Here is a 13,412-nt window from a genome sequence, read left to right as displayed (position 1 = left end):
GTGTCCTGGGCTGCACCCAAAGGAGCATGGCCAGCAGGGGAGGAGGGGATTCTCACCCTCTACTCTGCTCTTGTCAGACCTGCACACAGTTCTGGTGTCCCCAACAAGAGAAGGACATGGAACTGTTGGAGCAAGTCCAAAGAATGCTGTGAAGTTGGTAAGAGAGGACTGGAGCACCTCTCCTACAAAGACAGGCTGAGAAAATTGGGGCTGCTCAGCCTGGAGAAGAAAAGGTTGTGTGGAGACCTCACAGCACCTTCCAGTGTGTGGAGGATGCCACAGGGAACCTGAAAAGGGACTTTTCATCCAGAACTGTAGTGATAGGGTGAGGAGTACCTGATACAAATTGAAAGAGGGAGATTGTCACTATAGGACACGAAAGAACACAAGCACCCATTGCTGTTTTCAAGGTCAAGGAAAAAAGGGAAGTTTATTTTCTGACTCCAACATTTATAGTTTTCTAAAAGTGACAGCGGATTGGAGGGTGACAGTGCCACCTCTCCAATGACACTGGTCAAACTAACAGTCTATCAACTCTCTCTTCTTCTATAAAGGAATGCAAAACAATGAGTTATTTACAGAAAGGGTGTGAGAAAGTTCACTACAAGAATGTCAACATCAGAAGGTTTAGAAAATCTTAAAAAACTAGGGTGACAGAGGATTTTAGTTGAGATATTAAGAATTTTTTTTTTTTTTCCTGTGAGGATTATGAGACACTGCAATAAGTTACCCAGAGAAGCTGTGGCTGCCCCATCCCTGGATGTGTTCAAGGCCAGGTTGGATATGGCCTTGAGCACCCTGGGAGAGTGGAAGGTGTCCCTGCCCATGGCAGGGGAGTTGGGGCTACAAGATTTTGAGGTCCCTTCCAACCCTTTACGTTCTATGATTCTGTGATTCTCTGTTTCTGAACCAGGAGCTGTTTTAGTGCAAATGCTGAGTGCTGCAGTAATTAACTTCTGTTGGCATGTGTGTTCCAGGCAAACAGATGCAATAGTTGTGCACCAGTGCAGATATTGCATGCTGTAGGTTGAAGTTTGCAGCAAAGCATGTCTTGCATTCTTCAGTGGAAGTGCTTTGTTAGTGTAGCCCTTGCATGTGAAGTGCTGAAGTAAGGAATAGCATGTCTCACTAAGAGCCACCAGCTTACTCAATGTGCATGTTCTCAGTGAGAGATCTGTAATAACAGGTTAATTTTACATTACAGTACTGAGGTGCAACAGAAAACACTTGGAAGTTGCACTGCAAATCATGCATTAATTGGTGGTACCTTAAACACAGCTAATCTAAGCTTTAAAAATTGTCCCTTGCACAGAGGCACAACATCTTTTCTAGCACAGCACCAGGGATTCTGGCTCTCCTGCTTCTAAATGCTGCACTACTAGAAATATTACTTAAAAATTCAAGGGAGAGGCTGCTTTTCTGCCCCAAGAAAATAAAACTAGAAATACTGGAGATGAGTAATTTGTCATTTGTCACTGTTTGGCTTACTGTGTCAGCCCTCCTGTGTTTCCTGCAATGAAAAGGGGATCTGGCTGTACCCAGCATATAGAACCCCAGTGATCTTAGAACTCTTAGAGAACAAACTTAGAGGCTTGTGCTGCCTTCTGTGCCGTGCTGGAGCCTCTTAATGTCAGCAGGCTCTTTTAGACCCCAGCCTGTGTAGAGCCAAAATCTTCCCAAAGGAGATTTTTCTGTACAGAACAATCTCAGCGTGGCACTGTCCAGGCAAGAGCCGAGAGCCCCTGGTGCTGTTGCTGCCCTGTCCCTCCCTTAGCCTGGGACCAGAGCACTGCTTGGCACCTGCTGGGCTGCTCTGCTGGGCTTGGATTTCAGGAATATCAGTGCCTTCAGACCCTGAACACACCCACTGTGTGCATTTGCCTAGCAGAGCCCTCTGTCTTTCCTTCCATACATGATATTCTCCAAAAGAATTAGAATAATTAACAAAGGTCTAACCTGCAGACAGGTTAGTCTGATTTGACCCCTGTTGGCCACATTTCACAAATACTGAGAATGCATTTGAGTGCCAGAGCCTTTGAGTCAGCTAAAACAGAGGTAAATGCAGCCAGCTCCCTTTTCACTGTGCTTCTGACTAATAGTACATGCAGAAAAATGAATAAATAAAATGGTGAGATGGAGGTGTATTTATAGAGATCAATTTATAGCCTTCATTCTATCCTTAATTAGCAGGCTGGTGCAAGAGCCAAAAGATGTGTGGGTGTGAGTCTGTGCACAGTAGCTACAAACTGTCACTGCTGCTGCTCAGCTCTCCTGATGTGTTTTTTTACTTTTATTTACTTGGGATTTGTTACATTCTTTCACTTGTAGCTGGTTGCCTTACACAGACTTGCATCTCTGACACTGTTTTTTGTACTAAACCTTTGTTACTTGTCCTTTCAAGTTTTTGCAGCCTCACATGAGCACTTGAGCCCTGTACAGGCTTAGCTAAATCACCTTTTCTATTATTTTTGCTGTAATCTCCTTTTGCAGGGGACTTCCCCTTGCAGGAGCAGAGGGAAGACACGTGGAGGCAGGTGGCAAAGGGATCTCAGTGCAGAGGAATTGCTTGCAAGGGGAGGCAGGGCCAGCCCAAGCACAGCTGGGCACCTTTGGGGCAGCACAGGAAAATGCCTTTGGATTTGATCTGGCTCCTTTGCACTGCACACAGCCAGGCTCTCAGCCTGAGCAGAAGGATTCCTGCTGCCCCAGCTCCAGTGCAGAGCTCTGTTCCACTTGATGGGATTGAAATGATTGCCTTCTTTTCAACCTTTAATTGAATTTTTAATTCTGTCACCTTTCAGTGATGGCTTAGTTCTTGTGTTGATGAGTTAGAGGAGGTAATTATGGCATGCATTTGGGAAAACTGAGAACTGGCCACATCTAGGAGGAGTGACTTCCACACTGCAGGTTCATCTCCCTTGGCACACAGCATCCTGCACTGCTGGGACAGCACACAGCACGCTGCCAACAGCTTGATAAACAGGGGCACAGCAGCTGGAGAACTTGAGAAACAAAATGCCTTTCTTCACACCCATACTGGTTCTTGTGCTTGTACATGAGCACTTCCTCATGTGAGGTTCTCTGTACACTCCAGGCTTCCTTTCCAAGCTGGACAGAGGGATCTTCCCCTGCCTGAGCACTGAGTGGAGAAAAGGAGCAGCACTGAACAAAGGTCACCCCTTTGCTGTGAGCAGCTGCAGGGTCAGGCAGGGACCAGCAGTCCAGGGAACCCCAAGGGACCAGGCTGACACCAGAATTAATCCCAGTACTGGGGAAAAGCAGTGGAACCAAGTGTGTCTCCCCAAAGGTTTTTGTCTGGGATCCCCAGTGGCCTGTTCTTGCACTTCCAGCTGTTTATGGTGTTGGGAAGGTGTTGCCTTCCTCTCGTGTCTCTGGGAGCTGCCTCTTCTGCACGGCAGTGATGAATCACTTTGATTGTTCTGTCTTCAAGAGATTTGTAGTAGAAGTGTTACATAGCTCCTCTTTGTTTTTTCAGAGTGAAAGAATTGAAAAAGGCCAAGGAACTTGAAGATACGCAGCAGCATCCCGTAGCAATGTGACATTGCTTTTCAGACTGTTTTCATTTTCTGTTTTTAGCAGAGACATGCAACAACAACAAAAATACCCACTGCAGTTCTGGAAATACCAGCTGCAGGATTTTAACAGTAATGTTTTGGTCATTGCATTTGCACTTTCATGGACAACTTTTAATTTGTTCAGCAAGACATCTTGGAACTCAATCTTCTGTTGGATCGTGGGGAAAACAAGACACCAGGAGGAAATCGTGAGTTGCTTCATTCTCCGAGGAGGAAGGAAGAAGCGATTAATTAATTATCCTTTTCATATAGGGCTGTATTAAACAACATGTGGAACTGTACAAATATTATACCAAAAATATTGTTCAGAAAAGGTGGGAATGCACAAGCAACACAAGAATGCTGTTCCTGCACCTGTCAGTCATCTCCAAGAAACTGAAGCTTTGAGAGTCTCAGTGGAGGGGCTTAGATCAGTACATCTTTATTGGGTCCATGCATCCTCATTTCCTTCGCACTCCTGTCCTTTGTGTTTTATTTAAACCTCTACAGCACACTTAATGCAACTTTTTAAATCTGCAGGTTTTTAATACATCCCGTGGGAACTTACAGGAGGGGTTTGGTGGATGAGAGACACGGGTATTGCATGAGGAATGGAGAGAGCAGCTTAAGCAAGTTTTACACTTTTTTTTTTTTTTGTATTTTTACTAGAACCTGCAAACATATCAACTGTCATGTACTTTCTCTCATATTCAGCACTTTATTTTCTAGCCTTACCTTCATGTACTATTGTTTTAATTAAGTTCTCAAATAATTTGTAAAACATGTAGCTTTTTCTCTTATGTACTTGTCAAACCTCTTGTCATTTTGCAGAGTCACGTACATATGTTGCCTGGACATTTTATGCCACCTAAAGATCAGTGGTGCTGCATTCTGGCCAGTAAATTTCTTATTTTGGCTACTTCATCAAAATCTGGGCAGTTTCTGTATATATAGAAGGTAGAAATGGAAAATGAGAAAAAAATATTTGAAAGGGAATATATTGATTAATTACTAAATATTTTATTCACAAAGGGTCAATAACTTGGCAAGATAAAATTATTATTTGTATAGTTTTGTCTGAATGAACGAGAAGAGTGTGGATGTATTGTTTGTACATATTGTATATATTAAAGAGATATGTGCATGAACTCAAGAAAAAGAAATGAACAAAGCAAAGCATTAGTGGCTATGGTCTGTAAAATGAAACAAAAACTTTATTTCACTATAAGAAACTTTATTTTAAATGTTCTTTAGAAGAACATTTTTGCTAAAGCATGACTAAATGGCAAAAAAGAGCTACTGTATTTAGACTTAGGAAAAAAAAGGCAGAGCAACATTACTTTAAAAAAAAAAAAAAAAGAAAAAAAGGATATGTTTACATTTGATTTTGGCTACCAGGAGTTTGGTTCAGTTGGGTTTAATTTATGTATTCCTTCCTTCTTTTTTTTTTACCCCCGTCTTTTTTTTTTTCTTTTTTTTTTTTGCCAATGGTGCCAAGTAATGTGAATGCTAATATTGCTTAAGAAAATTAAGTTACTTTTGCAAAGCAGATAATCATAAGAGTACAAAAACCGTATCTAGCTTAACACCATACACTCACTCCAATAAAGAACACTTAGAATGAACATAAAATGAAAAAAAATAAATAAATAGTACGAAAGTAGAAAATATGTTTCACATTTTCATATCTCCTGCTGGAAGTCAGAAAATGTAATAAAAATTGCACAAAAAATTTTAAAAAATTAAGTAAAACTTAAAAAAAAAAGATGCAAACTGATCCTGTAGGGGTGTCATGGTATATTGCTATTTCCACATAGTGAGGAGCCAAAGAAATTAGATTTTTTTTAAATTGAGCTACTAATTTAAAACTGTCACAGATTCTCAACAATGGGAACCAGTTCTGATCTTCATTACACAGGAATGTAAGGGAAGAAACTCCTGAAGTCCGTGTCATTACTTGTGGGTCACGTACATGTGTCTGAGATCAGAAACTGCTCCTGTCTGTTTGTCTCGCTCGTGGCAGTTTAAAATTTCTGAATGAACTTGTGTAAATTTGAGATTGTTAGTTTTGGAATAGTTGTTCTTGCTTGATCCCGGCCACCAACTGCAATGTTTAAACGCAAGGCTTGTTGTGAAGCCAAAAAATATTCACACATAGGAAGCTTTGAAACTGGTGTCTTTAAAAGAAGAGTAAAAACAAAGATTGTGGCAAAAAAACTGGGGTCAGTGCTCTTGGTGCCTTTTCTATAATTGTACCTGTTTTTAATTACTTCTTTTCACTGCCAGCATTGAATTACAGTAGATGTGCTATAGCTCATTATCAGAATTCTCTTGTACATTTCTGAACTGCTGCTTTATGACCTGATTCAATTTTAAAAAAAAAGGGAAAAAAGCAAAACAAATGGCCTGGCGCTCACACTGTGCCTGTGGGCAGCCTCGTGGCCTGATTTACTGTCTGCAATTGGAACCTTAACCATTAAATTTTCCTCTCATGCCAAAACAGAACAGGAGAAGCTGAAGAATCTCCTTTGGAATGAATTGGAAATGCTCTGTATTAGTACTGGAAGAACTCTTGACATTCGGAAACCGAAATATTGCACCCATTAACCAATACGTGACAATATAGAATTGATCTGTTCCTAACAAGAGTAGTGACCTCAGTGGAAATGTTTCAACTCCTCGTCTTTACAGAAAACCATTCAGTAATATACAGAGCTATTTCAAATTTACTCTTCCAGATCCATGGGCCTGGTGGTGTATCTACTAACCTAGATCCTGCTTCAGCCAAACGTTTAAGGCTGTGCTGGCTGTGGAGCACGCAGGCAGTTCTGCAGCACAGCTCCAGGACTCCTGGCATGCTCGGAGCCAGCCCAGCTCCCAAGTGCTTTGTTGTGTCGGGCAGAAACCCTTCAGTGTGTGTCACTGGGCAGGGAGCAGCACTCCCCCGCAGTGAAGTGATTCCTTCGAACCCTCTTCTTGGTTGTGGAACTTAACATTTTCACCTAAGATATAAGTAAGTGCAGCTTTCTAGGAAAATTCAAATTCCCAAGTGCCAGGAGCCAGATCTTCTGTCTTCTGATAATAGAATCGCTCCTTTGTGAAACACATTCGACAGCAGTAATACTGTGTGAAAGAAATACAGAATATAACATGAACCCCCTCTCTGGTTGCACGCTTATGGCAGTTCCACACAATAGCTGGTGCCCAATGGGGGGTCCCCAAGACTTGCATGTAAAACTAGTATAGATGTCTTCTCTTTTGTAAGTTTTATTTTTGTAACTGTGCATGTAAAGCATCACTGAATCAATGGATCTGTTGAAGAACTCAGCTGCTGGAACCATGCAAAATGTTTTGAATTGCCCTTAAAATATGGAAAATGTTTTCTGAATGCTTTATATTCTTTCTGCTGTAAATTAAAAAAGAAAATTTCCCCATACAAAGTGTGTGCCTTCTTCTGAACACGTCTCTTCTTCTGAACACATCTCTTCCATCCTACTTTGAGGACAAAGTATTGCTGTAGTCACTCTAAGGAACCACAAAAAAAAAAAAAAAAAAAAAAAAAAAAAAAAAAAAAAAAAGTTTGTGCTCTACAGGACCTTGTAAGAATATTGCATCTGATTTCTTTGGGGTTATGATGTGACAGTCCAGAGCTTTCCTGTGAGCAGGTGCAGCCCCCAGAGCTTTGTTTGCAGTTCCTCTTTAGTGGGCAATCACTTCCAGGGTATTTTGTGAGAAACCGTATAAAGCTGGAATCAAAATGCTCAATCCTGCAATGTGCAGAAAGCAGAGTCAAACGGCAGAATTCAGGAGGGCTGCTGATGCAGAAACCTGAGAGGTCACATTTAATGATACAATTAACTGAGACACAATAACTATTGCACTAATCAAATCTGTTACTGATGAACTTATATGTTACTTCAACTTCATGTTATTTATGAACCGGCCCTCGAGAGCAAAACTTGTACCAGACTACATGGCCAGCCCAGCAGGCAAAACCTGAAAGCAGCTTAAATTAATTAATCTGGTCTATCAGGGACTGTGTTAGTACCATTATGAGTAAGCTCTTCCAAAACCCAGCTCCACAACTGAATTCGAGACTTCAATAAGAGAGTTTCTTCTTGACTGCAGAGAAAGTTTAATTATGTTTCTCTTTTAGAATAAATCAGCATTTAACTCTCCAAATTGCTCCCATTTTTCCATCTCACATGGCTGTTAATTGCTGGGTTATTCACCATCGAGGCAGGTTGACCCAGTCCTGAAGGAAGGCACCTCCTCCCTTATCCCAGGGGCGTGGCGGGAGAGAACTGGAAGACCAAACATGAGGGAAAAAAATGCCTGGGGTGAGATAAAGTTTAATGAGGGGAAAAAAGAAAAGATAACTCAGAACACTTGGTGCAAAGGCCGGCAGTGCCTCCCTCCCAGCGGAGGCCGGTGTTCCCTGGCGGAGCAGCCCCGGGGCTCCTACGGGAGCGCTGCCAGCAGCACCGAGCCCCGGGTGTGACCGGGGCTGCTCCGGTCACCGACAGCACCGAGCCCCAGGTGTGACCGGGGCTGCTCCGGTCACCGACAGCACCGAGCCCCGGGTGTGACCGGGGCTGCTCCGGTCACCGACAGCACCGAGCCCCGGGTGTGACCGGGGCTGCTCCGGTCACCGACAGCACCGTGCGGCTCCGGGCCCGCCGGGACCCGGGCAGGAAGAGCGGGGATCCCGCCGGGCGGCCATGGAGCCGGGGCAGGGGACAAAGGACAGGGACAAGGACACCCCCGGCCCCCCTCGTGCGCTGCACGGACACGAGTGACAACAGCACGGAATGCACGTGGCTGTGGCTGTGTGTCCGAGTGGACGTGCCCATGTCTGTGTGTCCGTGTGTCCGTGCCCCTGTCACTGTGTGGCTGTGTGTCCATGTCTGTCTGTGCGTCCATGTCTGTGTCCGTGTCTGTCCGTCCCCGTGCCCGTGTGTCCTTGTGTCCGTGCCCGGCCGCTCTCTCCGTTCCCGTTCCCGTTCTCGTCACCGTCCGGAGCGGGCAGGGCCGGCACAGCGCCCCCCAGCGGCCACAGCGCGGCCTGCGGGGGCACGGCCCCGCCCCAGGCCCCGCCCCGCGCCCCGGGCCCGGCCCTCGCCCATCGTCCCGGTCCTAATCTCGCCCTGAGCCCGCCCCGGGTCCGGCCCTCGCCCATCGTCCGGTTCCAATCCCGCCCTGAGCCCGCCCGGGGCCCGCCCCGTGACTCGTCAGCGCGGGGCGCCGCGCGCAGTTCCCGCTGGACCCGCCCGGGCGCTGCCGCCGCGGCCCCGTTCTCGTCCCTCCGCCAGGATGTGAGTGCGGGGCGAGCGGGGGGTCTGGGGAGCGGGGCGGGCCCGGGGCGGCGGGAGCAGGGCCCGGTCCGGCCCGGCCCGCGGGCGGGGGTTCCGGGAGGGGCGGACACGGCGGAGGCGAGGCCCGGCCCGGCCCGGCCGTTCTTGGGCCGCCCCGCCTGAGGCGCCGCTCGGGCCGGGAGCGGGCGCTGGCCCGGGCTGCGCAGGCCCGGCTGTCCCGCGGCCCCGGGAGCGTCTGAGGGCAGGACCCGCCCTGCCGGGACAGCGCCTGCAGCGCACCGGGCGTTGCTGTGTTTGCAAGCTCGCAGGAAGCGCTGTCATTTCCGAGCCTGTTCACCTGGGACCGGCACCGAAGGGTGGCACCAAAGCAGTGACACTGCTGTACAGCGCCGGTCCGAGCCTTGCCCTGGCTCCTGCCTTGTGCCTGCACTCATTACGGGCAAGTTAAAAGTCAATGTCCAAATGTGTAAGTACAGGAAATAGTCGGACTTGACTGTTTGGAGTACCAGGATAAACTAAACAAGCTTCTGATGTAAAAGAACTAAGAACATGGAAAAGGGAAATGAGTGCAGATAGTTCTAGAGATACACGTTAAAAACCTGGCCTGGTGAAAAGGTAATGAGGAGTATGTGCAGAAGCTCTTGCATCCATTATAAAGATGGTAAAAACAACTCTGTTACGAATTCAAAGCTGACCAAAGGTACATGTTGTATTTTCCAAATACTTTTTCCTTCTGGTGCTTTCTCTTGCTCCATATCAACCATTTCAAAAGAATAGAGAAGCATCGCTGGAAAATCACATAGTTATAATAAGTATTAAGTTTTTGTATTTAATTTTTTGTAAACTACTATTGCTTGAAACTTAGTATTTGTGTTCATATGGGAAAGAGGAACACCCCTGAGCCCAAACTGCTCACTCTTTGAGGCCTCTGGAGCGTTGTTGGAGCTGTCCCTGCCTCATTACAAAGCCACTGCTGCCTCTTAGCACAGCAGGCAATTTGTTGGCAAGATCTTTTGGACACTGTATGACTTGCACCCACTGTCAGCTGCTAAAACACCATTTCTCCAGTAAGAAACTGCCCTGTATTTATTACAAGGATACAAGTTCCCAGTTTTCAGGACTGTCAGGTGTGTAATGATGCCTTTCTTTACTGCAGGTCGGCCAATGTCCCTGGGAGCTCAAACATGGCTGCTGGCAGCAATCGCCGGCTTCAGCAAACCCAGCACCAAGTAGATGAGGTAAAAGTCTGGTCTGGTAGCAGTGTCAATCTCTTCCTGAAGGAACCATGTGCAATTAAAAGGGATATTTTTTTTTCCAAAGCAGTTTTCCCTTCATTATATGAAGGGGAAGCAAAGAGAGGTTCCCAGTGTGCAAATATCAGCTGCAGTCTTGGTGCTTGAGGATTTGGCATAAGTAAAGACAAAAACCTTTGTTTACAGAGAACAAGCTTTTTTCTAATCAGTAGCCATGAGAGCTGGCTACCAAATGTGATTTTTGTGGAGTCCAAAAACCAGACTGGCTGGCAAGTATTTCTTGACATGGTTTACCATCATGTTTATATTCTTCAACTCCTTCTGAAGCAAGTCAGGAAGTCTTTCCCATGTTTGAAGGCATGCCAGCACTACTGACTGTGGAAACCCAGGGCACTGGGAATATTTCTGTGTCTGCTCTGGGGTGCCCTGATCCCCAGGGCAGCACTGACTCTGACCCTCATTCATGGAGAAAGTTTCCCAGACTTCAAGATAGACTGGAACCCACAAAAGTGTGAAATAGATTCTAGAGAGCAGTGCAGGTGTGTCACTGGGTGAGAAATTGAGGTTTTGGGGTTTTTAGTGTGTTGTGGATGGCAGCAAGATGGAGGGCACAGGGTGTCATCCTGGGTTTCTTCTTCATGCTTCTTCTTCCTCCTTCTCCATGGGTTTGGGTGGCATTTTGTAATTGGGCAGAAAAGTCTGCATTGCAGCTCTTTGGGATCAGTTACTGGGTTAAAAGGGGAAATAATCCAGGTGTCAGCTCTTAATTGGACAGTTTAGTCTGAAAAGCCCTTGTACCAAGAGATTGTGGCCATTTTGTGCCTTCTAATGAAAAGCTGCAGAACTCCCAGCAGTGAGACTGTTTTACTGATAAGAAATAATAAACACCTGAGTGTGAACATGAACTCCTGTCCCAAGGGCCTTCAATCCAGACCCAGAGAAACCCACAACTGGGACCCCCACAACTGACTTTTTAAAGTAGGCTTTCAGGGCTTCTAGCCACAGGTGGATCTCATAGTTTTCTTTAAGGTTATGGCTGCATATACTAACAGATAATAGCTCCTGCTTCTGAGAAAACACTGAGTACCTTGTGGAGCTGTCTGTGGCTGTGTTGCACTGTGTGGTCACTCACTGTAAGCACTGAACTGCTGCAGGTTGTTGACATCATGAGGGTGAACGTGGACAAGGTTCTGGAGCGGGATCAGAAGCTGTCCGAGCTGGATGACCGAGCTGATGCTCTGCAAGCAGGAGCCTCCCAGTTCGAGACCAGCGCAGCCAAGCTGAAGAGGAAGTACTGGTGGAAGAACTGCAAGGTAACCTTGGCTGGAGTGCCTGCACTGTGCCTGGAACACTCTCACAGTTCGTGTCTCAAAAGGCAGAAGGTGTTTAGGCAATGGTTTTGAAGCCACAGCATCTAGTTTTTAAAGCATGGCATTAAAGTAACAAGCAGCTGTGTTACTGGCTGTGCTGCCCTAGGCAGGGTCTTGTCTGATAATGGCCAGAGGGGAAGCATGTCAGTAATCTTGAGAAACAAGAAGAAAAGGCTAAAAATGCATAGCTTGAATTAATGTGTGGGAAGTATTAGAAAGTGGAAGAAGCTCACTCAGACTCCTGTACTTGTAGCTGTTGCCAAAGGTTGGAACCATCTTTGGTGAGTAACAGAACAGCTTGTGCATTCACCTGGGACAAGCTTTTTGTGGAGAAACCCTTATTGCTCTGTGTGCCTGTGTGCATGGCCTGCCATCTCTGAGTGCTAGTAGTGGATTGAGCTTGCTGACTCAAGAACCTTTGCTTGCCACGTTAGATCTGACAAAGAGTGATGAAAGTCCCTTGCAGGGGCTGTTTTCCTGTTCCCTGAGGGCCACTTGGTGTAGTAAGTGTTGTATGTCTTTTTTTTTCACAGATGTGGGCAATATTGATAGGTGTTGTTGTCATTATCATCATCATCATTATTGGTAAGTTTGACCAAAATAGGGATTTTTTTCTAGATTTGGAATGGATAGTGTTAATTTGTTGACTGGTACAGTTTAAGCAAAGGCAGAATACTCAGATGGAAATATATCCAACATGAATTTGAAATAGCAGTGATGGATTTAAAAGCAATTGCATGCAGTGAGTGGCAAACTGTGATAACGTGGGAGCCCCAGTACTGGAATCTCAATGATGCCTGAGGGTGACAAAGGTGAAAGTGAAAACAGCAAGGGCTTGGAAACCAGGAACAGCCCTGGGTTTATTTTACAGCTGCAGAAGTGTAACATGAGATTCCACACTCCGTCCTTGTCTGAGAGCTGTTATCATCTGCCTTGGCTTACTGCTTTTTTGTGGCAGTTAAGAGTGCACTGCTGTACCAGGGAGCCTTTGAGTAGAGGTTTGGCTGCTGGTGAAATGAGACTAATGTTGGGTTAGGGTGGAGAGCCAGGGATGGAATGGCTCAGTCTTTGAAGTCCTCCTAACTGCCAAGGGTTTAAAGGGAAGACAAAGTTTTTAAGTTTGTGCTGTAACAGTAACAAACACAGTAGTAACCACTGAAATCAGAGATACAACTTAGAAAACCAACACAGGCAAATTCTTAGATTTAAGGGATTTAAGAGGGATTTATCTTTATTATCTTAAATTCGTAAAAGGCAGGACTGGTATGGTGAGGGGCTGAAGGACATCATCCAACCTCTTTCTTCTCATTGTAGTCTGGAGTGCGTATTCATGAATTACAAGAAGAAACTCAATTCAACTGAAGGTGCCTTTGGGAATCTACTTCAGCCTCTCCACTTCAAACCTGCTGCCTTCTCAGTCCGTTTACTGCTGTTTAAAGCAAACCTATTTTGATTATCGAGACGTTAACTAACTTTACTGGTGGCCTTAAGACACTCCTGTCATTAATTACTAACCAGCACAGCTCACGGCGCCTCCGTGGCCCGGGCCCCGCCCCTCGCCCCCGCCCCTCGCCCCGACCACGCCCAGGGGCGGGGCGGGCGCCGCACGTGGCGGCGGGGCATGCGCGCGCACGGGGGCCGCGTGCGGCGCCGCGTGAGGGGCGGGGCGGCGCCTCCGCCCGCGCTGGCCCCGCCCCCCGCGCGCGGTCTCCTCCAATAAAGCGGCTCCGACCCCGCCTCCGCCTCCTCCTCTGTCCGCGGGGCGCGGCGCACGTGGCGCGGGTGTGTGGGAGCGGGGCCGCCGCGTGCGCCGCGTTACGTAACGGCGCGGGGCGGGGGCGCGGCCCCTCAGGGCGCTCCCGGCCCGGAGCGGGCGCAGCCCGGGGTCGGCGGGAGAGG

General features: G+C 46.7%; 3 protein-coding genes across 12 annotated transcripts in view; 2 read left to right on the top strand and 1 right to left on the bottom strand.

Annotated features, from left to right (window-relative positions):
- The window catches only part of CAMTA1 (calmodulin binding transcription activator 1), a 248,296-nt gene extending 241,281 nt beyond the window's left edge, over nucleotides 1-7,015 (top strand). For all 9 annotated transcript variants that reach the window (XM_071449111.1, XM_071449110.1, XM_071449115.1 and 6 more), the window contains one exon: nucleotides 3,497-7,015. In XM_071449111.1, the coding sequence (XP_071305212.1) occupies nucleotides 3,497-3,560 (64 nt within the window). In that variant the 3' untranslated portion in view covers nucleotides 3,561-7,015. The remainder of the gene's footprint in view (nucleotides 1-3,496) is intronic.
- Nucleotides 1-13,412, bottom strand: part of MRPS16 (mitochondrial ribosomal protein S16) — a 320,729-nt gene that overhangs the window by 161,833 nt on the left and 145,484 nt on the right. The gene's annotated exons all lie outside the window — the stretch shown is intronic.
- On the top strand, nucleotides 8,680-13,249 carry VAMP3 (vesicle associated membrane protein 3). Of its 2 annotated transcripts, XM_071449010.1 has the most exons (5): nucleotides 8,686-8,890; nucleotides 10,047-10,128; nucleotides 11,298-11,456; nucleotides 12,047-12,098; nucleotides 12,828-13,249. In XM_071449010.1, coding segments are annotated over exons 1-5 (315 nt in total). In that variant the 5' UTR covers nucleotides 8,686-8,888; the 3' UTR covers nucleotides 12,848-13,249. The 2 variants fall into 2 exon arrangements, with proteins under 2 accessions (XP_071305112.1, XP_071305111.1); XM_071449011.1 differs by lacking the exons at nucleotides 12,047-12,098; nucleotides 12,828-13,249 and adding an exon at nucleotides 11,767-11,928 and having other exon boundaries at nucleotides 8,680-8,890.

This window comes from Agelaius tricolor, unplaced genomic scaffold (assembly GCF_023055355.1).
Source record: "Agelaius tricolor isolate 1412-34295 unplaced genomic scaffold, bAgeTri1.0.p SCAF_28, whole genome shotgun sequence".
Classification (NCBI taxonomy): Eukaryota; Metazoa; Chordata; class Aves; order Passeriformes; family Icteridae; genus Agelaius; species Agelaius tricolor.
This window is presented reverse-complemented; position numbering and strand designations above follow the sequence as displayed.